Raw genomic sequence first — 24,553 nt, forward strand, 5'->3', positions numbered from 1 at the left:
CCTTTCTGACGTAAAATTACTTCCTTCATCGTGTCTTTACTATGTCTTGTAGGACTTGCTGCAAGCATGAAACGTTTTGCACCTTCATTTGTTACCTTACTTACCATGGCCAGCTTTTTTCAACATTAGCATTGTGGTCGAAGACAACCAGTTGATTTCGAACCAACATTTCAATATTGCTGAAATATTGATGTTTTTGGCACATATTTTGCCATCATGGAATGATATGCTTCACCTGTAAGATGGAGCTCGGTTTCTTATTTGTTATTATTTCCTCGAAAGCAACAAAAGCTGGGAAATTACTTTTATATTAGCTTTTTGGTCTATTTTACAATCCTAAACTTGTAAACTAAAAAGATTCTCCGCACGCACGAGCCATGAAGTAGTAAAGTTTACTTTGTTATAATGTGACCCAACCTCCGCATATTGATGTAAAAGGTGAAACTGCGCATGCAATTAATAACATTTATTACCATTGACTAACGGTTTTAAACAGTATAGCAACTGGTTGCCGATGTTTTAGAGGCTACCATTTGTACGCGGGCGTACCTAGTTTTGCTATTATGACAACGTCAGTTCCTTATTTGGAAACGCGGAAGTTTTTATGTGGTCTTCGACGTTCGATATATGGCCTGGTTTGGCCGTTTTACTTCGTTTGTAAGTTCCTGCCATCCGAGGTTCTATGTTTAAGGATATTCGATCAAGATTGGACGCTTCAATATCAAGGAACGTTTTTCTTTTTTTATTCTGTCGAATATAATTTCTGCATGTAAATATGACACGAAATCATTAATTTTGTTGCGATGAAAGGCCGCCGATTTGCGAAAGGTGTTGAAGAATGGTCCAAAGCTGGATCATTCGTTCGAAAACCGGAGAAGGGTTGGCTTCATTCTGATCAATCTATTAAGGATGGAGGAGTTTGTTATGCTTTGAAGGTAATTCCAACTTAATTGCTTTCGACGTTTAATGTCAGAGTATTGTGTATTTAATGTGTTATTTATCTTCTTTCGTAACCGAGATAATTTTCGTGGATTTTATTTCTTGTCTTCGGCGATTTGTTTAAGATTGTTTGTGTGTTTGTATTTTGGCAAATTCTTATGCATTCTTCTCTACAGTGCTTTGAATTGAATCTTGTATATTAGAATCTATGATGTCTATCGCTTCAATAGAATGAATACTCTGCGCCTGCTGTTTGTATATTTTGAGACATGCTTTATATATGCGAGATCTTCGTTGAGTAGCCGAATTACCAGTAGTTATTTTATTCATCTGTATTTTCTACAGTATTTGGGATGCATTGAAGTTCTCAAGTCCATGCGCACTTTACAATACGATGTGAGGCAGCAAGTCACCAAGTATGTGGTATTCTTTGAACATTATTAAATCTTTGAAACTGTTCAGGCTGGGTTTTCTAGCTTGTCGTCAAATAATTTTTATTACTTTGTTTGAATGTTCAGTTTGTAGAGCAAGAAATATTATTTCACAAATTTGCTTTTCTGTTTGTTATGTGGAATGTGGAAGTGTTTAGTTGAAATTTTCTTTAGATTTGAATGGTACTCTCTCAATGGGAACTATCATTAATGCCATTAAACTTAATGTAGATTTAAGTTTTTTGTTGGAATTGTCAAAATAGAATTTAAATACTAAACTGCTCACTGTACCAAACCTCTACAAAATGGACTTGTACCTAGTGAACACTGCCTAAAGCTCTAAATTTAATCTCATATAGTTCATTTGTAATAATATAATCTCTATTCATTGACACCGCCATTAAGCAGATACTAGTCTTTTCCCTGAAGGTGTACATTTAATAGTGGTTTGCTAATAAAATCAATTTCTTCATTAATTTGCCATGGATGTCCTTCAATGCCCTCTTTCGTGATCTTCATGTAGTTTCCATCATCACACTATATAAACTTGGCAATCATATTCAGAAGGAAATATGAAAGTTTAAGAGCAATTTCCATTTTTTTAAATAGCAGTATATTTAATTCATTTGTTGTGTATTGTTTCCTTATGTACACATTTAAGTTAGGATTTGAGAAGAGGATGTTAAAAGGCTTGCAATTTCAGTCCCAACAAACCACATGCTTGCTATTTTCTCATCATTTTTTATTCCCTCCGATTGATTCTTGACCAAATAATTTATGATTACCTACGTTGACAAACACCAGAATTTCAATGCATTCAAGTTTGTTTAGCTTCATTTCAAGTAAATAGGTCATGGTATGTTCTGAAATTTTCCTAATTATCATATATATATATATATCAATCATATCCAATGTTGAATTTCACATAAAAGTATTATGCCTTGATTGAGGTTTGCATACTTTGATTCTCCATGGGACATTAGTTGTGTTGTGATAATACTAAAGAATAAACAAAAAAGGAAGTAAGTGTAAACAATTTCATCATGTTTTACTGTCAGCTTTGTTTTCTGCATTTTCTTCCGTATTTAAATACTTAAAGCAAATGTCTCATTCAGAATCAATAAGTTATGCAATGTTTCTACAAGGCATGTATTGCAGCAAGAATAAAGCAATTTCTAGGCTTGATTTGAATTTATCTATCTGGGGCTTGTTGTTTATCATGGAAGTTCTTTCTCCTATAGAGAAGCACTGTATCGATGCTGCGAAGCCAACGGCTATAAATTTCAAAGAAGAAAAAAGGCAAAAAAAAATATTACCGATCTCCTGGCAGGTAGTATTTACTTTAGTTTCTTAAAGACATTGTAATCACAGGGACAACAGCAAATTGATAATTATCAGTGGAGGGCTCATATTCATACATTATATGTTCAATGTGCGAATTAACGGTGTGCAATGTGCAATTTGCACATCGTTTTAGCTAAAATGAAAACAATTGCACATCACTTTTTCAAACGATGTGCAAAAATCAGCGGTTTTAACGAAAAACACTGTCTTAAATCATATGAATTTGTTCACGTTTAAAAATATTAATTTAGCAATTAGCGCTATATAATAAATAACGTAATATCGACTTGCTTATGCCTCTAAAGAAACACTTTTGTCAAAAAAAATTGCACATCGTTTTTTCTGAACTAATTCGCACACTGCATATGTTATAATCCATAAGCCCAACTGATTTCAATAGAACGTTTTCATTGGTTACCATTCTCGAGGGAAATCCCATGTAGTGAAAAGAATTTATGTTGATTTCATGCTCTTTTGAGCATCAGCACTTTGATGTAGCCACCAAACATGGCTGCTTTGACGTCATGTCAAAACATATTGAATGTATGTAACAAAGTAGAACATGTACATGTGTGTGAATGTTTTCCCCACACCCCTACTCTCCCTCGAATTTGTCAGCCACCATGCATGAATGAGAAGAAACCTTAGTTGAGTGTCAAATATGATTTATACATGTTGTTGACATTTGAGAAGTCAAGCAAGTAAATATTTGTTATTCGTGCTATTTTCTTTGTTTGAATCACAAAAGTATATTGCAGAACTTATATCAAACATCATTTTGAAAATTAGAAAATGGTTATTTGTTATGAATATTGGACAACAAGCTACATATTCTTCATGTATTTGACTATTTCACTATGTTTTGACCATCAAGTTTTTAGGGATAAAGTAGGCTTCATAATCAAAGGCGCAAATCTGTTTTAAAAAGTGGGGCGTTGAATGGATATCTCAGGGTCAATAGTCAATATTTTCAGTTGTTCCTAAAGTGAAATGATTGATTTTCTCGAAAGTTGGGGCTGGCATGTCCCCCCTGGATTTACGCTCTATTTGAGGATATTGTTACTCGACTTGTTTTCCGAAAGAATGAGAATGTTTCTGTTAATTTAATTTGATGTTGCTTTATCATAGATCATCCTCGCACAGTCCACAGTGGGACGATTATCAGTCTGACAGTATCCATTTCTGGTATCGTGCTCACGGAGATGTCAAGCGGTGGAACACTTGCTAAGCATGATATGCAAGGGATATCATTTGCTAGTGGCGGGGAAAAGGTAGGCTATTATTGGATTTACAATTATAGCTATAAGTACGTAAGAGTGGCGGAGAAAAGGTAGGCTATTACTGTATTTACAATTATAGCTATAAGTACGTAAGAGTGGCGGGGAAAGGTAGCCTATTACTGTATTTACAATTATAGCTATAAGTACGTAAGAGTGGCGGGGAAGGTAGCCTATTACTGTATTTACAATTATAGCTATAAGTACGTAAGAGTGGCGGGGAAAAGGTAGGCTACTACTGTATTTACAATTATAGCTATAAGTACGTAAGAGTGGCGGGGAAAGGTAGGCTATTACTGTATTTACAATTATAGCTATAAGTACGTAAGAGTAGGTAGCTATTACTGTATTTACAATTATAGCTATAAGGTAGAGGGGGTGTATTTACAATTATAGCTATAAGTATGTAAGAGTGGCGGGGAAAAGGTAGGCTACTACTGTATTTACAATTATAGCTATAAGTAAGTAAGAGTGGCGGGGAAAGGTAGCCTATTACTGTATTTACAATTATAGCTATAAGTACGTAAGAGTGGCGGGGAAAGGTAGCCTATTACTGTATTTACAATTATAGCTATAAGTACGTAAGAGTGGCGGGGAAAAGGTAGGCTACTACTGTATTTACAATTATAGCTATAAGTACGTAAGAGTGGCGGGGAAAGGTAGCCTATTACTGTATTTACAATTATAGCTATAAGTACGTAAGAGTGGCGGGGAAAGGTAGGCTATTACTGTATTTACAATTATAGCTATAAGTACGTAAGAGTGGCGGGGAAAAGGTAGGCTATTACTGTATTTACAATTATAGCTATAAGTACGTAAGAGTGGCGGGGAAAAGGTAGCCTATTACTGTATTTACAACTATAGCTATAAGTACGTAAGAGTGGCGGGGAAAAGGTAGCCTATTACTGTATTTACAATTATAGCTATAAGTACGTAAGAGTGGCGGGGAAAAGGTAGCCTATTACTGTATTTACAACTATAGCTATAAGTACGTAAGAGTGGCGGGGAAAGGTAGCCTATTACTGTATTTACAATTATAGCTATAAGTACGTAAGAGTGGCGGGAAAAGGTAGCCTATTACTGTATTTACAATTATAGCTATAAGTACGTAAGAGTGGCGGGGGAAAGGTAGGCTATTACTGTATTTACAACTATAGCTATAAGTATGTAAGAGTGGCGGGGAAAACGTAGGCTATTACTGCATTTACAACTATAGCTATAAGTACGTAAGAGTGGCGGGGAAAAGGTAGGCTACTACTATATTTACAATTATAGCTATAAGTATGTAAGAGTGGCGGAGAAAAGGTAGGCTATTACTGTATTTACAACTATAGCTATAAGTATGTAAGAGTGGCGGAGAAAAGGTAGGCTATTACTGTATTTACAACTATAGCTATAAGTATGTAAGAGTGGCGGAGAAAAGGTAGGCTATTACTGCATTTACAACTATAGCTATAAGTATGTAAGAGTGGCGGAGAAAAGGTAGGCTATTACTGTATTTACAACTATAGCTATAAGTATGTAAGAGTGGCGGGGAAAAGGTAGGCTACTGTATTTACAACTATAGCTATAAGTATGTAAGAGTGGCGGGGAAAAGGTAGGCTACTGTATTTACAATTATAGCTATAAGTACGTAAGAGTGGCGGGGAAAGGTAGGCTATTACTGTATTTACAATTATAGCTATAAGTACGTAAGAGTGACGGGGAAAAGGTAGGCTATTACTGTATTTACAATTATAGCTATAAGTACGTAAGAGTGGCGGGGAAAGGTAGGCTATTACTGTATTTACAATTATAGCTATAAGTACGTAAGAGTGGCGGGAAAAGGTAGGCTATTACTGTATTTACAATTATAGCTATAAGTATGTAAGAGTGGCGGGGAAAAGGTAGGCTACTACTGTATTTACAATTATAGCTATAAGTATGTAAGAGTGGCGGGGAAAAGGTAGGCTATTACTGTATTTACAATTATAGCTATAATACGTAAGAGTGGCGGGGAAAGGTAGCCTATTACTGTATTTACAATTATAGCTATAAGTACGTAAGAGTGGCGGGGAAAGGTAGCCTATTACTGTATTTACAATTATAGCTATAAGTACGTAAGAGTGGCGGGGAAAAGGTAGGCTACTACTGTATTTACAATTATAGCTATAAGTACGTAAGAGTGGCGGGGAAAGGTAGCCTATTACTGTATTTACAATTATAGCTATAAGTACGTAAGAGTGACGGGGAAAAGGTAGGCTATTACTGTATTTACAACTATAGCTATAAGTATGTAAGAGTGGCGGGGAAAACGTCGGCTATTACTGTATTTACAATTATAGCTATAAGTACGTAAGAGTGGCGGGGAAAAGGTAGGCTACTACTGCATTTACAACTATAGCTATAAGTACGTAAGAGTGGCGGGGAAAAGGTAGGCTACTACTGTATTTACAATTATAGCTATAAGTACGTAAGAGTGGCGGGAAAGGTAGCCTATTACTGTATTTACAATTATAGCTATAAGTACGTAAGAGTGGCGGGGAAAGGTAGCCTATTACTGTATTTACAATTATAGCTATAAGTACGTAAGAGTGGCGGGGAAAAGGTAGGCTATTACTGTATTTACAATTATAGCTATAAGTACGTAAGAGTGGCGGGGAAAAGGTAGCCTATTACTGTATTTACAATTATAGCTATAAGTACGTAAGAGTGGCGGGAAAAGGTAGCCTATTACTGTATTTACAATTATAGCTATAAGTACGTAAGAGTGGCGGGGAAAAGGTAGGCTACTACTGTATTTACAATTATAGCTATAAGTACGTAAGAGTGGCGGGAAAAGGTAGGCTATTACTGTATTTACAATTATAGCTATAAGTACGTAAGAGTGGCGAGGAAAAGGTAGGCTATTACTGTATTTACAATTATAGCTATAAGTATGTAAGAGTGGCGGGGAAAAGGTAGGCTATTACTGTATTTACAATTATAGCTATAAGTACGTAAGAGTGACGGGGAAAAGGTAGGCTATTACTGTATTTACAATTATATCTATAAGTATGTAAGAGTGGCGTGGAAAAGGTAGGCTACTACTGTATTTACAATTATAGCTATAAGTATGTAAGAGTGGCGGGGAAAAGGTAGGCTACTGTATTTACAATTATAGCTATAAGTACGTAAGAGTGACGGGGAAAAGGTAGGCTATTACTGTATTTACAACTATAGCTATAAGTATGTAAGAGTGGCGGGGAAAAGGTAGGCTACTACTGTATTTACAATTATAGCTATAAGTATGTAAGAGTGGCGTGGAAAAGGTAGGCTACTACTGTATTTACAATTATAGCTATAAGTACGTAAGAGTGGCGGGGAAAAGGTAGCCTATTACTGTATTTACAATTATAGCTATAAGTACGTAAGAGTGGCGGGGAAAAGGTAGCCTATTACTGTATTTACAATTATAGCTATAAGTACGTAAGAGTGGGGAAAAGGTAGGCTATTACTGTATTTACAATTATAGCTATAAGTACGTAAGAGTGACGGGGAAAAGGTAGGCTATTACTGTATTTACAATTATAGCTATAAGTACGTAAGAGTGACGGGGAAAAGGTAGGCTATTACTGTATTTACAACTATAGCTATAAGTATGTAAGAGTGGCGGGGAAAAGGTAGGCTACTACTGTATTTACAACTATAGCTATAAGTATGTAAGAGTGGCGGGGAAAAGGTAGGCTACTACTGTATTTACAATTATAGCTATAAGTAGCTACGTAAGAGTGACGGGAAAAGGTAGGCTACTACTGTATTTACAATTATAGCTATAAGTATGTAAGAGTGGCGGGGAAAAGTTAGGCTACTACTGTATTTACAATTATAGCTATAAGTATGTAGAGTGGCGGGGAAAAGGTAAGCTACTACTGTATTTACAATTATAGCTATAAGTATGTAAGAGTGGCGGGGAAAAGGTAGGCTACTACTGTATTTACGACTATAGCTATAAGTACGTAAGAGTGGCGGGGAAAAGTAGGCTATTATTGCATTTACAATTATAGCTATAAGTACGTAAGAGTGGCGAGGAAAAGGTAGGCAGTTACTGTATTTACAATTATAGCTATAAGTACGTAAGAGTGGCGGGGGGAAAGTAGGCTATTACTGCATTTACAATTATAGCTATAAGTACGTAAGAGTGGCGGGGAAAAGGTAGGCAGTTACTGTATTTACAATTATAGCTATAAGTACGTAAGAGTGGCTGGGAAAAGGTAAGCTATTACTGTATTTACAATTATAGCTATAAGTACGTAAGAGTGGCGGGGAAAAGGTAAGCTATTACTGTATTTACAATTATAGCTATAAGTACGTAAGAGTGGTGGGTAAAAGGTACGCAATTATTGCATTTAAGTACAGAAGGTAGTTTTACCAGTATCTCTATATCGGTGCTCACATTAATACAGTGGTAAATAACGTTTTAAATAGCTGCACAAGTACTAGCTGACGCCGCATTATATGTAAGTCGCTTGTGTGCAAACTGCAAAAGTTGTTTGTGTTGAAAATTTTTGGGAATCCAAAACCTAGCGCGAACAAAACTATTTGTTTCAAGCTGCTTGTATGAAAATCACATTTACGCCAAAGACGGTTGTTTTGTTGAGGAAAAATGGGAAATTGAGTGTCTAATTCGATTATGCGTTTCACATTCAGTCGCGTTTTCATATTTTTCATGTGGTGTACACTCATCAAGTCTCGAGCATGTGCAAACCTTGACCTCCGAGTTCTCTTAAAGCTCTTCTTGGTTTTTATAAGCCTGTGCAAACGCAGTAAACATCTTTTATTTCTTAAATGAATATGTCGGTCTCCCACAAATTGTCCTCTTTCCACGCCAATGCACTTGTGCTATAACACAACACCTGTCACTTTCTACGAATTTCGGTCCGCCATGTTGTGTTGCTTAGAGTGCGCGTTTACATTTCTGTCATTCATAGCGCATTTTTCGTTTTCTTTTCGCACGCGAGAATTTTTAGTCCATCCACAGGTGTGGTTCATACGATTTAATAAAAAAAATAATGTTTTTGAAGATCGAATTCCATTTATCGTAATTTGTCAATATTCATCATAGAAGCATTAGCGAGTGTACTTAGCAAAAAAGGTCTTTAGTTTGGCGAGAAACGAAAGCTACTTGTTAACAAGTTTGCTGAGTAGTATTTAATCTTTTGTTGTGTTTTTGATGTAGGATTGTCCTGATATCGTTGGTTATGTTGCCAAGGATGCCAAAACCAGACGAGGTGGGATAACTTCAATTTAATGGGGTTTTTTTAGTTTTTCAGCAAAAGCTTTAAACAAAATTAATATTAGCAATTACGTCGACTGGTGGATCTATTGTTTTTACTATTCGTTATATTTTTATTCTTTATAATTATGTTCTAAGCACACGCATATTTTCTCAATCTTTAATGCAAAACAATTCAGCACCGTTGTAGGAAAGTGCTTCCTACAACAAGTTTGAAGCATCTCGGATTTAGGATAAAATATGCCTCTATAAAATTGTCATTAACGTCGGTGCGCACGTTGTATTTAAGTTCCTACCAGTCCACAAAAATACGTTTTTTTCTACGTAAAGTACAACTGGGGCCGGTTCAAGGAGGCTGGATATCGTTATTTATTGGATAGTAAAATTTTCAAACTTGTAAATAAGTTTTTTGTATTTTCCTGACAACATAGGAACTTTTGTATTCTGTGAAGCAATATTTTCTTTGCCATACAGTGGATAGTGTTATCTGGCCTTCGTGCATTCGGCCCCTATTCCAGACTTGCGACATAAGCGTAACCATAAGCTCAACATTATCAAAAGTCTACGTTCTTCTTATGCGTATTTATGCTTATGCTTATTGCAAGAAAGGACAACGCTTAATAGCAATACTTATATCACATTAGGCAAAAATAATTTGTAAAGTCTAGAAATTTGTTGAAAATCTTCTTTTAGCATGCCATGTATTGGATTGTCCTCAAAATCTTGCGTATGATGTTATCAATACAATTGGTCAAGCGTTCGAGTTGCGTTATAAAATGTTTCTTGACAATCCTCCGGAGCTATTGCCTGTTCCAAAAAGGTTTGATATGTGTGATGTATTTCTATAAACGTAATAGTATATAGCTCTATACATATGTCGATGTCTTTCATGTTCTTGATTTCATTTTTTCATTTTTTCCGCTTTAGATTCGAAGGAGATATTTTTGATGATGAACAACAGTCTGAAAGATTGGATTTTGGTGAGCCACACTACGATGAAGCAAGGGAAGAGGTAAGATTCGGAATAACATTAAAGCTTTTAATTGTTTGCTGCATGTTTTGCAGAACTTGTTTTCATAGAAGTGTTTAAATGTCCGGAATTGCCGAAAACAGCCTGCAGATTTCATTCCATTATTCGAATTGTTAATTGAAATTATCCCGAATCAACTATTGCATCATGAAACTCGAGAGCGAGTAATCTAATTGTTTAACTAGAATTATAGTAATAAAGAAAGAGGTTCTTATAATTTTTCTTAATTCGTTGTTTTACATGCATTTGTTGTTGTTGTTTATATTAAAAAGCGAACGAGTTATTTTAATTCAATCTTTGTTTATTTTACCTAAAATGACTTGACTTTGTCTTTAGTGGTGACTATAGCTATCTCTAGAATTGCTTTTTAATGTAAACGATCAAGTTTATCATCAGAAACTCGAGTAAAACGCAATATGGAAGCCATATTTTTTTTGCCACTACCGCTTTGTTGAAAATTTGGTAGCTAGAAGAGTAACTAGCCAAATTAAAGCATTTGCAATAGAATATTAGTGGCTATGATTCTGATGATATTTTTTGTATTAATGTCAATGCAAACTGTTTTTTTAAATCTTAAGCATGCTTGAACTGAAGAAATATAAGTCATTCTGCAATTCAGTCCAATAGTTTTGACTCTTTGGCGGCTGAAGCCATGCTCGTTTTTTATCGTTATTTATCGATGTATCTGTGTTTTGTTATAAAGTTTTGGCCGTGATTGCCGTGTGAATTCTAATTTACGTAATGCGAATTATGCGTCCTAAAATTATCTCAAGAAGTTATGTTCCTGAGATGCATTCATGAACCATTTGAGGATGATTTAGTTACATGCAATTATTAAAGAGCTAACGTAGCAAAAGCCTCTGTATGAGCTGTAAGTTATTTATAACGTTACAAAGCACGACAAAACTATTAATAGTTTGAACTATTATAAATACTTTGTACTTGTATAACATATCCACACACATATCATAATTTAGTTTGCTCAATGCAGATTTTAATGCACAGCAACACAAGGACAAAAACGATTAAATAATATCAAAAACGACGTTGAACTTTTTCAGCCATCCTCCTCTTTTGATCTCTTCGATCGTTCCTCTATAGGATGGCGTTCTTAGTTTAAAATATCACTCACGCAAGTTGAACAGCGAGTTTTTAGCACTCTTTCCTAAGTTCTATTTTAATAATCACCGAGAAATGACGATCAGGATATCCAAATTTTTTGCTTTTGTTTTATCAACATCATTTAGAATTTTTTTTCTCAATTTTTTATCATGTCTAATTATATAGCTATGTAAATTGCCACTTTTATACAATGTTAACCATCATCAATGTCTAGACATCTCTTTTTTGTAGTTTTTAACTCATTATTCTTGCAAACATTTAACTTTTCAATCCTTAATTGCGAAAAAGTGTACCTAAAGACCCCACTAAATGAAACAAAACATGAAAATAAATAAATTAAACAAATGTCGTTGTAAAACAGTACATGCAGTTTAAGTCGAAAAGGGCCGTAGAGTCATTTCATTTAGCTATAAGTTACAACTAATATTCTGTTACATGCTTCAATGTTCTAACCGAATTCCTTGTTTGTTTAAGTCTCCGGATGAATTTGCGGACGTGGATTCTGACGAGTTTGATGACGTTCATGAATACGACAATCCGACCGAGGAAAAGGTCGTCGATCAGCGTATTCATGAGGACATGCGAAATTATCAACGTCCGATGTCGCAGCCTCTTGAAATGTCTAACTACGATACTCCTCATTCGACCATCGAAACGCAGTCGTTGAGAAAAACGGACATCTCCATGGAATTTGCGATCGGCACACAATTTGACGCAGCTGCAAACCACCTGCGCCCAAGTGCGCCTTCTTATGATAGTCCTCTTGCGTCTGTACATACTGTTGATAATCTTTCGTTTTACGAAACTCCTGGTGCGACAGGTGAGTGTTATTGTTAGTGCTAAATCGTAAGTCAGTCTCGCCGTTTTGACACTAGCCTGTTTACAATCAAGATATGTCACTATGTGATATGTCACTATGTCACACTGAATGAGTTCTTTTATTGTTTAAAAAAGTTTTGGTCCACTTGACGCTCTAATTATTGTTGGTATTATTCTTTTATATATCTTTTCATATGTAATTCTGAAATTTCTTTTGCCTTTTCTTGCTTAAATTTTAACTTGGGTCGACATCTTTCCTCAAATAAATTTCTTTCCGTACTTCACCAAACTTTAGGGAAATTGCTTTGCGTTCATCGACTATGTCACCGGTCGCCAATCCTCCGCGGTTTTTTACATATTTGACATGCATTGTGAGATTGCCTGGCGGCAAAATAAACTGTTCAATATATTTATGAAAAAACTTGGTTTTGATTGAATAAATTTGTCATTTTAAATATTGCCGATATGCATAAAAGTAATGTGTAAGAGGAAGAAAAGGCGTTCATGGAATCTGCTTTTACCGATCTGTTTCAAGAGCTTTAGACAGTCACAACGACAAGAGTCATTCAACAATTACAAAATCTTTGCAGCCTACAACATATCACCTATTCCGGATTCAACATTGACCTTAACATGGAGTACAATTATATGATGTGCACCAAAGTCGCAAATCATTTGAACCGTTTTTGTGAGTGAACTGTTAATATGATTTTGCATGACACCAATTCTCGTTCGAGTCATTTTAAGTAGGATATTGCTGCTCTGAAATAAAAAGAAAGTTGTTTTGGTTAATTTGAATAATCCATTTTGTCAAAGAGATTAAATATCTGAAAGACGAGTCATACACAGCCTATTAAAGTAAGCACTTAATGAAAGCGTTGCATTAACAGAGAAAAATACTTTACACAAAACTGAAAGGAAAACCGCACGAAGTTCACCAAAGCAGGAAAAGGAAAAGGAAATATCTCAAAAGATCGACTCCTCGAAAAATTAAATTATTGTAAACAATTGTTTGTTGTCCAGAGACAAAGCTTCATCCCTAATGTCCAATGAAATACACGATGTTTGATGTGATGACTTAATGCAGAAGAGCTGAAACAATACATTTAGGAAAGAGGTGCTCTTTTGTCTTTAAGGATAAAAAGCAGGATTTGATCATTTTTGCCAAGTCTCTTCGTGATATGGGTGGCCTATAGATACTGACTTTCACCATGACTCCATAAGTGATTTTATATAGATGTGACTAACCTTACAGGCCCGTGTACAAGTTGATCAATGTTTATCATTGATAAAACTTTCATTTTCAAACTTTTTGGAATTACCAAGTTTTTGAATGGACATATTCAACCTTTAAATCACACCCTTAGCTAATACGACAAGGAAACGACAAGGAACCTTCATAATATAGAAAGGTTATGAAGATTATAGTGCCATAATAGGCATGTTTCCATCATTTTTTCATCACTCTACTTACTGCAAGTGTAAAGAAGCAGCAGATTACGGATGTCGGCACGTTGAAGCTGCTTCATTTCAGCTTAATGATTTCTTCTCTAACAAGAGGTGCTCAGTTACGTCCTTACCTGCATATTGGAACCCGAGCATAAAACATTCCTTACCTAGCGATAAAACATTTTCATTCAACAAGTCTTCAAAGTAAAATGAACATAACTAACTGTGTGGAGTCATGCACTCAATCAATTCACTAAATACCTTTAAGAGGAAAAGAAGCAGATATCCATTTTACCAAAATATAATTCGCTGACCAAGTAAAGTATTGAGAACTCCGGAATCTGGATTATTTACGGATTGATGTGGAAGATATTTTGACAATACTGTTGGCAATTATCAAAAGAAGAAACAAGTTGCAGTCATTTTTTTTCAAAAGCTGTTCTGTTTGTAAAGGAAAGGAGCAAAAACAACTGCTTGTATGAAACATAATCAAGGAATCAGTCGATTATGTTGAGCAATTTACTATTATTGCTGTGGAAGACAGAAAACTTTCACCAATCAAGCAATCCGTGCATCCGAAATTCGTGAGAATTTGCAACAATTTTGGTATTTTAATGATCACTGGAATAAATTTGAATAGTTTTATACATATCTATACTAGTCAAAAAAATTCGTGAAAGAAGACCGGGGAAAACAATTAAAGCATTTTTAAAACTAATTTCACTGCATAAACATATGTTTCAAGCTGCTATTAAACATGGAGTTAAGAAAGAAGAAGAAGCAAAAGATACCACTGTAATATAACGAGGAATTCGCACTAATTATTCCCATTCAAAGAAACAGGCCTCATTGTTTGTCGTCAAAATGGCCGATTTAAGGCTAGTTCTGATTAGGTAGAAGAATGTGCATGTAGTGTTTTGCTCTTTGAGGAAGTTTAATTGACCACATTTGGGTTTGGAATTCAAATCTGCATTTCAACTGCATTCAGTTGGTGGAATGATCAACCCCAATGGCGTGCCATAGTTAAAGATAGCATCGTGCACACTATTTTCAAGTGCAGGCTGGAATTGCAGTACGTGTTTTAGATGCGTGATGGGCGTTATAACGGCATTCGACAAAGAAAGTTGATTACATATCCTTAAAACTGTCAACTGTTTTTTAGAAACTTCGACGTAAAATCATAAAGCAGCTATAAGACCTCAGTGAGAAAAGTCGTGGTCCTCTACTTTACACCGGAGAAATAAGTTACACTTTCTTCAATTCCCAACAAATCCCGTACCCAAAGCCCTTTATCGGCCATCTCAGTATCTTCTTCTATAGATATTTAATTAAACCAGAATTTCTGACCATTTCTTTTCCTGGTGTGCTGCCAATCTACAAGTTTAAGCAACGAAAGATTTCACCAAACAGGTGGAAGAAGTTTTGCAGTGTTGTAATTCTTCATGTTGTTTTCTGACTTCGAGTAATTACAGGCTTTCGAATATAAAGTTTTTGGAACGGTCAGTTTAATTTTCCTCTGCATGACCTGTCCATGGGAGAAGAAATCAAATTTCCTCTGCATCAAAGGGAAGACAAGTGTTGTAAATTCGTGATACCTATCCAGCACTAATTTCATAGGTGTCAGCAAAAAAGAGGACATCAAAACCACTTTCACATTCTTACCAAGGGGAAGACCAGCTTTATTCAAAGTGATGGATATCTGGTTTGTTTGCGTCGTTTTTCTTTGAAGGTGGTGTGTCGACAGATCCTTTCCAATGACGCAGTGTTTTAGCATGTATTTTTCTATCTAACCATTGATCAAGTCAGCAAACAACGCAATGATCTCCTGTAGGCATTTTGTATTACATAGAATAAAACAAAATATGCTTCTTGCTGATCCTTCAACACACTGCAGAATTGTGCAAACCGTGCGAGTTCTGGCAACCGATAACGAGCCCGTTGTTTTATAAAAAGCTTGTTTCTTTTGCAATAGTTTCAATATTTTTATTTTTATATAGTCAATGGAACGAAAAGAAAAGAGGACAATGGAGTTCCACCCAGTTCTAAATGGGAAACTTTTGATGACGAAGCGGCTTGTAATAACGAGCCCACAGGAGCCCCAATTCCCATGCCTAGGAGGATACCATCAGAGCCTGTGCCATCTGACATATCTAACCGCGCAGATCATGATGCGTTGGAATATTCTGTACCATTACACAAGAAACATGAAGACCCAAGTACAAGACGCACACCGCCACCTTTACCTAAACCTTACGAAAAAAAGAATGAAAATATTACAAGTAAGTCAAACAATAAGAAATTTTTGATTTTATTTGCTCAATCCTATCATAGAATAAGTTATCACACGAGAGGATACACGTATGGACACGAGTTTTTAGCATCATTTATAGTTTCTTAACCATTGCTTAACCATTGCTATGCTTTGACCTGCTTATTTTCATCGTAAACGATTCCCGCACCGAGCTATGACGTACGATCGACTTAACGTTATGAAGATTATTGTGCCAAAATGGGCATGTTTCCATAATTTTATTTGGCAAAGATCGCTCGAAGTTTCATGATGTTGTAGCTCATGTCACACCTAGGCAAAAGGAAAAGACTTGGGATTTGGAAAAGTTTTACTAATTGCTGTTCATATTAAAATCTGACTGAAAAATTTACTCTGCTTACTACATAAGTAATAAAAGAGCAGATTACAGATGTAGACGACACTAGCGCTCTGGGGTGAAACTTTCAGGACATTTTAATTCACACGTGAAAGTGAATTATATAAAAATAACTTGCGAATAATCGTGAAAATGTGCAAAGGTGTCTGCATGTAGTTGACTTTGATGTTGACTTTGATATCTAAATGTTACTTATACTTGGTGTAATACACATCAACATGATGCTTTTCATTGAAACACAAAAGAAGCATTGTCTTATTATCAGGCGAATATGTTAACATTTAATTTGGATTGCTTTTTTATTTACGTCCAAATTCCAACATAAAAACTCAATGATGAAAATTCCAGAAATGTACTAAAGTTGCTTTGGAATATACTAAAAATTTCGTTACCTGTGACTGCGATAGATACAGATATTGGCGCAAAATATGTGCATCTTAAAATTAACCATGACTGATGATGTTAATCAACAAATGATGTCATCATCGCATAAGCAAAGCAATTATGCGTCTCATATCGAAAGTCTCGCAAAAGCTATGATATATTTATCGCAAAATAATTTAAATTAGTTTGGGTAAGTCAGTCGTCAATTGCGACGGGAAGCTGCTTTTGAAGTTGACATGGTTTAATATAACGAACGTTATGCTATTTGATTGTGCTGGACAACTCAGAACTTACAATTGTTTGTTGTCAGGTGTTAAAACATCTTTAAGGAATTCGATCCGTTTAGGACGCTTTCACTTATTTAAAACTAAAGACCCTGACATTATATCCTTTGACCTACGGAGTGGATGTTTTAGACTATTGCTTACAATTCCGTAACATTTGCATCCTCTCAACGCAGTTTAACGAAGCTTGTGTATTGTCAATTATCAGTTGAATCCTGTCTAACTGATGTTATACCAGACAGAACAGTAGACATCCGTATTTTTAGTTTTAAGAGGAAAGACATATCTCATTGCACAATTGTGCTTGCGTCCATCACAATTCCAGCAAAAAGATTTTACGATAATCAACTTTAAAATTAATGGACATTCGAGTGCAACTGCCATACAATTGGAAGTATTGACAGTTTTGCAAAACTGGTTAAATCGAGTGACGCCAATCGTGCGATTCCTTAAAGACACGAGGGAAATAAAGACAGCGATGTTGAACTATTTTTTGATATTTAACGATCCAATTGTAGTGCTGTGTTAAATGCGAACGATTGCCTGTAGGATAAATTGACACCTACGATATTTATTGCCCTATTACTTCCCTTCAAAAAAAGCAAAAAACTGGCGTTCATATCAAACCGTAGGTAACAAAAAAGTTGAAAATTTCATCATAACATGAGGTAATTGACATCAAGGATTTTAATACGTCAAAATGATGAAGCGAAGTGTTTCTTTGTTAATTTATCATTTATTTTTGAACTGCTTGAAGGAAGTATGGTCCACTCTGGATATTCTTGTACGCCCAAATCGGAAAAATCACAATTTTTAATATTATAATATAGTACCGTATACACTGCAATACTCATTGGTAACAATAGTGTTACATATAGTAATAAGTCGCATATAAGTATAAAATGCTGCTTTAAATCGACTATAATTTAATCTTGTCTTGAGAGAAAGTACGAAACATCATGCTGTTCTATAAATAATGTTTTCAAATGTCATTGTTTGACATATTATACGATTGACACACTAGCGGAACCCCATCCGACTATGGAGAATCATCATACTACTGGCGAGCCTCTCCGGCCAGCTCCTAAGGCTACACATCCAGACGTGCCGTTACCACCCCTTCCGAAAGATGTTTCTACGTCATCGACGCATAACGATTTATCTCGTCAAGAATGGTTTCATGGTCCCATAACAAGACAGGAGGCTGAAAATCTCATGATCAAGGATGGTGACTTTTTGGTGCGGGAGAGCACTACGAATCCTGGACAATACGTTCTTACTGGTTTGCAGAATGGTTATCCTAAGCACTTGCTGTTGATTGACCCAGCTGGAAAGGTGAGTGCACGTATGCGCTATTTTTCATTGCTCGAGTTTTAAGCTCTGATTTTATTGAAGAAGATTTCTGTTAAAATGTCGTAGATTAGAAATGCAGACGAGTCACTTGCATTGATGTTCCCTTAACGTTAAATCAACGAGAGTTTAGTTAGTCTATTCATATTAGTCTGTGTTTATCGATGGCGAAATACGTCACAAAACTAGTGTAGCTACTACAGCTTGAAACTTCGTGCAAGATTAAATTTCTCTTAACTTCAAATATAAATGCTCGAAACATTTCTTTATACAAGCAATGACTTTTGAAAAATCAATATTTGTCGCATACCGTGCGCATATCTAGCTTGGGAAATCTGTTGCTATTGTATAATGCTTTTTATATTTAACCATATTTAAAGGCTTAGCAAATGCTGAGCTGTAAATTTGGTCGCCAAAAGAATCTGCTTAGCTAAAACTTAAGCGAGGTATTGTTGTTTCTTTTGTTACAATAATTTAACGTTTCCGCCTTTGAAATGTTTTGTTTTGATTAGCTTTTACGATTAATTTTTTGTGTAATTGCTTAATCAGGAGTATGCACTTATGAAAAGAAATTGGCACCGCTGTTTCCTTCTTTGCACTGGTATTTCGTATTTTTTGCACTTGTATTTTCTTAAAATTGCACTGCTCTAAACCAATCAGAATTAAGAAATTTTATGTGTATTATTAATTCATGAATTAAAAATTTCCCTAATAAGAGTAGAAATGAAATTTTTTCCATTGAGATTCGTGTTTTCTTGCAGGTACGAACGAAGCACCATACTTTCGATAGCGTTGAACATCTTGTCAGCTACCATCGTGAAAAAAAAATTCCCATCATTTCGTCCGGAAGCGTTTTATTACTACGTCAGCCTGTTAACAAAAACAGTTCCTTTTTGCCAGGCTATGATTTGCCAGTGTAGTAAGGAAGTATAATTTTTGCGAAAGAATGAAGACTGTTTTATGTATGTATAAAGTTTGAGTCTTGGTGCGCCAGAAAAATTGCCTGCAGTTTTAAAGCTGCAGAAACAGATATGAATTAAAACACTGACGCAATTAGCTTTACTGTTCGTAAATGCGGCTTAATGAAGCAATACTCAACCCGCCTCTCCATCCCGACATTTTCAAAATATGTGAAATTTCCTAAAATTAAAACACGAGACAGCAATAGCTAATTTGTGTCAGTATTTTCATTTAGAACTGTAAGCGTTTGCTCTGTCTCTTTTTAAGCAATCGTGATTTAATAATTTCGCACTTAACGAGTTTTTGAATTTCAAATTCCGTGCACAACTTTGAAGTTTTATCACGCTTGTCTCAAACTAGCGACCAGAATACAAAACTTCACAAAAACAACACACACATGAACTCGATCTAAAGTATATCTCACACTTCCGAAACAAAGCATGCAAAGCACCTTATTAACAATTTTACTTTTGGAAACGCTTTATGTTTGTTTTTGTAGAATATTTGTAGTTTTTTCTTTGGATAATCTTTAAATGCCATTTATACTTTGCTCGAATATCGGGCTGCGTGGTCTAAATTTTGATTCCACACATTTGACCATCCTCATTTTTTTTATTTCATCAAATGTTGGTTTTTAAACGAATAGTGAATTGCAATTCAATATTTAAAGTATGTTGCTGTTATGGGTTTTTTTTAAATTTTCATCCTAATGTTTTTCGATTCTTATTAAATGAACTAGTATGGTTTACCTTCGGCATTAGTTGACAAAAACATGCATGAGTTTACTATCGCTCGGTCAGTGATATTGTAGCTATAGGCTTTAATAGGAATAACTGTATCTATAATTTCGATTAAATGTTTGAAAGACTGATATGTTAAGAAAATACAATGTAAAAGCTAGTCTTTTAAAGTCTGATACTTCGAGACAACTTTTTAGTCTCATAATTTAATACACAACAGAATATTTTTAATATATATACTTGTAGAACAATAAAGCAGTAAATGTTGAAGCAATTTAAAAGTTTTGTCATCGATAATTGCGCACAAGTTTTTATCACCCTTGCACAATCCTTTCATGTTTATGATTTTCGTGAGACTTAATGCAACGCCAATTCTCTGTTTATTTAAATAGAGACTTTGTCGTGGTGACAAATTTAAGAATTGTTTTAAAGAGAGCAAAACAATAGTGAAGGGTAAAAAAATAGTAACGTTATAGTTCTTAAAAGAACTGTTTAAAACCGAAACACTAACACAACAAATCTAAAAGAATTCTAAAAGAACTGTTTTTTAAAGATGAAAGACACTATCTAGTTCGTCAGACTACTCATCAGGTGTCAACGTCTGCTAAATTAAAACTTCAAAATCATGTGATATAATATTAAGAAAAAGTTTACGTCATCTCTAAATTGAAAGAAGACGCTCAAAACAGATGTAACCCTTGAACACGTAGTCCTTTGCCGACAAAAGGATTAGTGGATTACGTGTTTAATTTATCTCTGTTTTAAACGTCGTCTCTCAATTTAGAGATGACGTTAACTTTTATCGACATTATAAATATCGAATGATTTTGAAGTTTTAATTTAGCAGACGTTGACACCTGATGAGTAGTCTGTCGAACTAGATAATGTCTTTCATCTTTAAAAACATTTCTGTTAGAATTCTTTTAGAATTGTTGGGTTGGTGTTCTGGTTTTAAACAGCTCTCTTATTATAATGTAATAATTTTAATCGAATAAGCAGAAAGCGATCTTTTAGTTATTTTATCAATAACCTACTTCAATAAGTGATACTGCATCATGTCACAAGCCAGCTAGCTATATTGCTGCTCGCTCAAGTGCATTACAGATCATAAATGCATGATCAACATGGATTTTGACTCTACATCTTATAACTAAATCTTGAAGGCTTTTGAGCTATTACCTACTTCAAATTAGTATATATAACTCGAATGCAATTACGGAAAAAAAACCATCACGAGTGAAACTTTTGACGACTGAAGCTATTTGCAGTCTTTTGAAAACTTGCGAGTGCATGTTTAGCAATGACCTAGAACCAAATCTACTAGATATCTGACTCCGCCAATATTACATAGTAATGAGTGAGGCAAGCCGCCATCTTGAAAGGTGGCAAAATTGACAGTACTTACTAGTAATACCTGCTTTTCCTGAGTTGATATAGAGTCGCAAAGTTGATAGTCTAGGTTTAATTCTTTAAATGTTTGATAGGATGGGGTTTTTAAACTTTTTTTAACTTACTTTTCATTTTGAGTTTTGCTTTTTGCCACCTTTCAAGATGGCTTCCTTGCCTCAATTTCATACCATAGTTAGACATCTAGAAGATTGGGCTCTAAATCGTTGATGTTTAGCCATAATTGCACGAGAATCTATGCTATATTACGTAATAAGACTTATAATAATACAACACTCTGAGATATTTCTCGACTGTACTGTTTAACTCTGTCTCGCTTCGTTACTCCCTATCGCTTTACAAAAGCATTGTCTCACGGCTTAACTGCTTTTCCACAGTGCCATTACATCTTTTCAACATTGCAATTACACATTCTCACATTGCAATTTTACAAGACGCTTTAAAAGCCGGGCGTTTACTTTTCCAATCATTTTAAGTTAGCTTTTTCCCATTGCGAAACATTTGTTACCCCCGGCCACCAGAGGGTGAAGGTGAATATGCAGAAACTTTATCACTCCAACCTAAGGTGGTTAACTTTTTCCCATGATAAAACATGGTTTATTTCTGTATCAGTCTCTATGACACTTATTTTGAGTAACGAGGACATGTTAAATATGAAAACTGACGATAGGAAGTTTCATAAATCTCGAATTTTTTCAAGCTAAAATTTTCAATGTTTATTTTTCATTGTTTCACAACGCAACTGTTTATTATCTATTAAAACTAAAATTAAAAGTAACAATTGTAATTGTCTGTAAAATTAATGCAAAACAGAGGCAATTATTTGTGTTAGTTGTTATTCATGTCTTAGAGAAACAATATTAGTCCTCAACCAAATGATATTTTTGTTTGGAATTGGAACCAATCTTCTTTGTTGTTTTATCCTCCACCTGGTTAGCAGATAAAACAACAGGTCTTTCATCATATATTGCAAGCGGCGAAAGATTACAACCCACTCTAGTTGTGAAGAGTGCTCGCATTCTTTCAGGCGTTTTGATGTTTTTATATATCAACCGCTCCTACGTCTGCTTAATGGGGCTTTGCAGCAATCAATCTTGCCAAAGCAATCCATTTCTTCCATGGGTTGCAATATGTTTTAAGATATCCCGAGGACCTTTATCCCGCAATCCCAAGACACCAGCTGACAAAAATCAAAAAGATTATGATTAGGGATGATTGTTATGTGGCATGATTTAAATTCTTCATCACTGGCATCAGGATTAAGTTTGGCAAGAATTTCTACATCTTTCCACTAATCAGTTTTTAGTCTTTCCTTGACGAAGTTTCTAAAGAGAGGAGAACTTTGTTTCTAACTGCTTCCGTAGATCGCATGTCTGATACAAACGAATGATGTTGTGATCTTCTGTTTTTCTTTATGTTAAGCTTCATTCAATGTAATATCCACTCCGATGCCTCGCCATTAACTGATCTTTCGCTGATGCCAGAAATAAACATTTCCATCAAACCACCAGTTGCAGGTTTATTCTTCACAGCATCTAATCTTTTAAGAAAGTTGTCTCTTTCTGGGACAAGATCAAAGACAAACACATCATACCGCTGGAGTTTTAATGAAACTCTTGAATATATAGTAATGATGTCGTGTAGAAAGCAAGTTAAACGTAGTTTGTCTTTAATGCAACCAGCTGGAAAAATGAACATTAGCATCAGTATCAGACTTGTCTAAAGATACATGAGTATAGCCCTGATGATACTCATAATCGAACGAAGAAGTTGACTGGTGTACTGAGACCAGTGCACTTCGAAGAATTGTGGAAACTTCAAAACCCTCAGTTTGTTATCATCCTCAGCTTTGTGAAGCTCGTGTGTACGAACACCAGTTATGAAAATAACTGGCTAGCGTTAACTGGTTAACTTCAACAACTGAAGATGAAACGGAATTCCAAGCTAGAGCAGAGCGATGTACGGCACACCAGAGAGATTTTGCCTTGTATGCAAACATTTTGACACTTTGGGGTCAAATTTCATACACTTCTAATCTTCGGCCACGAGAATTACCACTATTTATCTTCTTTATAACATTTTGGTCAACATCACATTTACGTACATTGATCGCCTTGCCAATATTACTGGTAGTGCTTGAATCCGTTTGAGGGGACTGGTTTGACGGAAGTTTCTTTACTTCAATGTCCTCAGTCTCAAACTCACTATCACTTTTAACTTCCAAACCATGGATTACAAAGTTTTTTAATGATTTATTTTCGGACATACGTTAAAAATCATGAGTTGCAATTTAACATTGACCTGTTTTGAGTATTTGTACATGTGACAATGTTATACTTTTTACATGCTCATCTACCTCAGCGTGAGATGTATTTTTATGAATAAAATACTTTAGAATATGCACTATTTGCAATTTATTATGCACTCTATTATGCACACTATTATGCACTTTAGAATATAAATAGTCCAAAGTAATAGAATTGCATTTACTATTAATTGAAATAAAGTGTTGTACCTGAAGCTGAAATAATCAATCTCTAAGTCTATAAATTTTGACTGTCTTTGTCCTGTCCTTTCGAAATTAATTCATTGTTCAATATTGATAATCGCTCACGCTTCTTAGTATTAAAGAAGTGTTGTTGATGCTCTGAACTGCATTATATTCTTATAACTGGAGTCAAATGACGAAGCATATCGTTTCAGCGCATTTTACTAATAATCACATTTTCAGTACACGGGGTAGAGCGATAAGAAGAAAAGAATGGATCATATTGTAATTCTTTTTCTAGAGAACACATATTTTTGACGGGACACAAGGACACATTTTTGATTTACAAGGACACAAAGGTGTAAAAAACACACTTATGGCTGGTGATCGTAATCGGACAGGAGACTTTCCTGAGTTGCCTTTTTATTTCGTTAACAGCAGGGTCACAGAACATAGATTATACAGAAGGGTCACTCAGGTGTACAACGTGTCCTCATGTCGGCCATTATTCTAGCCAGATGTTTAGGATTTCTCACTTGTTTCCAACCATTAAAATTACATAACGTCAATACTTTATCATTCAAGTTTATTTTGACTTAAGAAATGACT

The 24,553-nt window shown here is 35.1% G+C and overlaps 1 protein-coding gene across 1 annotated transcript; it reads left to right on the forward strand.

Moving 5' to 3' along the window:
- Positions 1 to 600: 600 nt before the first annotated feature.
- On the forward strand, positions 601 to 20,330 carry LOC124452187 (SHC-transforming protein 1-like). The gene is made up of 11 exons (XM_047002775.1): positions 601 to 935; positions 1,285 to 1,355; positions 2,612 to 2,700; positions 3,843 to 3,985; positions 9,189 to 9,240; positions 9,939 to 10,065; positions 10,173 to 10,257; positions 11,872 to 12,217; positions 15,663 to 15,944; positions 18,024 to 18,334; positions 19,111 to 20,330. The coding sequence occupies exons 1-11, from the start codon at positions 804 to 806 to the stop codon at positions 19,267 to 19,269; spliced, it is 1,797 nt and encodes a 598-aa protein (XP_046858731.1). The 5' UTR covers positions 601 to 803; the 3' UTR covers positions 19,270 to 20,330.
- Positions 20,331 to 24,553: the final 4,223 nt, after the last annotated feature.

The sequence above is a fragment of the Xenia sp. Carnegie-2017 genome, unplaced genomic scaffold, assembly GCF_021976095.1.
Source record: "Xenia sp. Carnegie-2017 unplaced genomic scaffold, XeniaSp_v1 HiC_scaffold_13, whole genome shotgun sequence".
Classification (NCBI taxonomy): Eukaryota; Metazoa; Cnidaria; class Anthozoa; order Malacalcyonacea; family Xeniidae; genus Xenia; species Xenia sp. Carnegie-2017.

Coding starts and splice junctions, on each gene's coding strand:
- LOC124452187 (XM_047002775.1), top strand. CDS start 804: ATGAAAGGCCGCCGATTTGCGAAAGGTGTTGAAGAATGGTCCAAAGCT. Junction 9,241..9,938: donor GGATGCCAAAACCAGACGAG/GTGGGATAACTT, acceptor ATCTTCTTTTAG/CATGCCATGTATTGGATTGT. Junction 15,945..18,023: donor AAAGAATGAAAATATTACAA/GTAAGTCAAACA, acceptor TTGACACACTAG/CGGAACCCCATCCGACTATG.